Consider the following 1,486-nt stretch of genomic DNA (forward strand, 5'->3'; position numbering starts at 1 on the left):
AAGTATCCTTATATCCGATGGTACATGGAACTCGAAGTCCAAAATCTGCAGCGCAAGTTTGAGGAAGGAAATCACTGAAGTGCAAATCAGCTAGCTTTGGAAAAAGACTACATTGTCCGGACTCCTCATCATAGTGGCAAATTTAATTCCAAGAGTGCTTATGAAGCTTTGTCCGAGCAAGAGAGAGGAAACCTTGGTGCAGTATGGTATCGCGAAAAAATGGGTTCTCGCCACGCCATTCCTTTTCCACTTGGCACCTGTTTTCTAATAGTATACCAACACGGGACATGTTAGTGCATAAGAGGATCCTTAATGTGTCGATGTCGCTTTATGTAACGATAGCGGGAATACTCACCGCGATTTATTTTTGAGTGTCAATACTCAAGAAATTTCTTTGAAAGGGTGAAACAGCTACTAGGTATTCACACTGATGCCTCCAATGCGAATAGGGAATGGGTTTCGATTATCCAACAATGTAAAAATGTTGAGGTGGGAGAGATATATAAGGTGTTCATATGTGCATCGGTGGATTATATATGGAAGGAACGGAATTCAAGACTCTTTCGACATGATAGAAAACCTCCGGAGTCAGTTTTTAACAAGATGGTTAGAGATTTAAGAAATTATCTTCAGGTGCTTCGACCGGAGCTCAGAGAGAGTGCAAGGGGAAGAGGGTTGTTGCTTAGAATTGGTATTACCAGTGAATTCAAGCAACAGATGCAAACGCACTACACATGGGTTCCTCCGATCGGTATGAGATTGAAAGCAAACACTGATGGAGCCTTTAATAGCCATGGACCGGGACATGGAGGAGTGATTAGAAATAATGAAGGCAGGGTTACGGCTGCATTTAGTGGAAGTGGTGGTATGGCGTCAGTTATATTCCAAGAACTAAAAGCTATAGAGGTATGTCTGGATCGATGTCTGATAGAAGGATTCTTAAAGGTAGAAGTAGAAGCGGATTCTATAAGAGCCGTCAATGCAATCAACAAAATTGAGGAACCTCCCTGGTATTGTCGAGATGTTGTAGCGGCTATTGAAAGGAAGAAGGAAAGATTCAGTTTCATATCATTCTCACATGCTTTTCGAGAAGTGAATAGGGTAGCTGATTATTTTGCTAGTTTACATAGAAGTGATGAAAATGCTGAATTTTCTACTGTACATTTTGCTTATCCTCTGGATTTTGTTGTACAGAACATTGTAATCGAGGATGAGAGTGGTACTATATATGTAAGGAAAAATTAGATTAATACAGGTGGGGGTCAGCCTAACCCTAGCTTATTTGGAAAAGTTAGATTAATACAGGTGGATGAGAGTGTTCTTTTTTTTTTCTTTTCTAGTTCATCATTCTAGAGTAGAATTTCTTTAGTTTAATCTGAAGTTGAAGGTAAAATTTCGACTTTGAGGTTTTTCTAATGAAGTTCTTCGTGTTCTTCGTCTTTAGCCTCTTTTTCCTTTCTTTCGATCTTGAGTAGAAGCTTCTTTT

At 39.6% G+C, this 1,486-nt stretch overlaps 1 protein-coding gene across 1 annotated transcript; it reads left to right on the forward strand.

The window, feature by feature from the left end:
* Positions 1–603: 603 nt before the first annotated feature.
* LOC147524931 (uncharacterized) lies at positions 604–1,245 on the forward strand. Its single transcript, XM_086577290.1, has one exon. It carries the CDS (start codon positions 604–606, stop codon positions 1,243–1,245), a length of 642 nt encoding a protein of 213 aa, XP_086433416.1.
* The last annotated feature ends 241 nt before the right edge of the window (positions 1,246–1,486 follow it).

Source organism: Coptis chinensis, chromosome 1, assembly GCF_015680905.1.
Source record: "Coptis chinensis isolate HL-2020 chromosome 1, ASM1568090v1, whole genome shotgun sequence".
In the NCBI taxonomy this organism is placed as follows: domain Eukaryota; kingdom Viridiplantae; phylum Streptophyta; class Magnoliopsida; order Ranunculales; family Ranunculaceae; genus Coptis; species Coptis chinensis.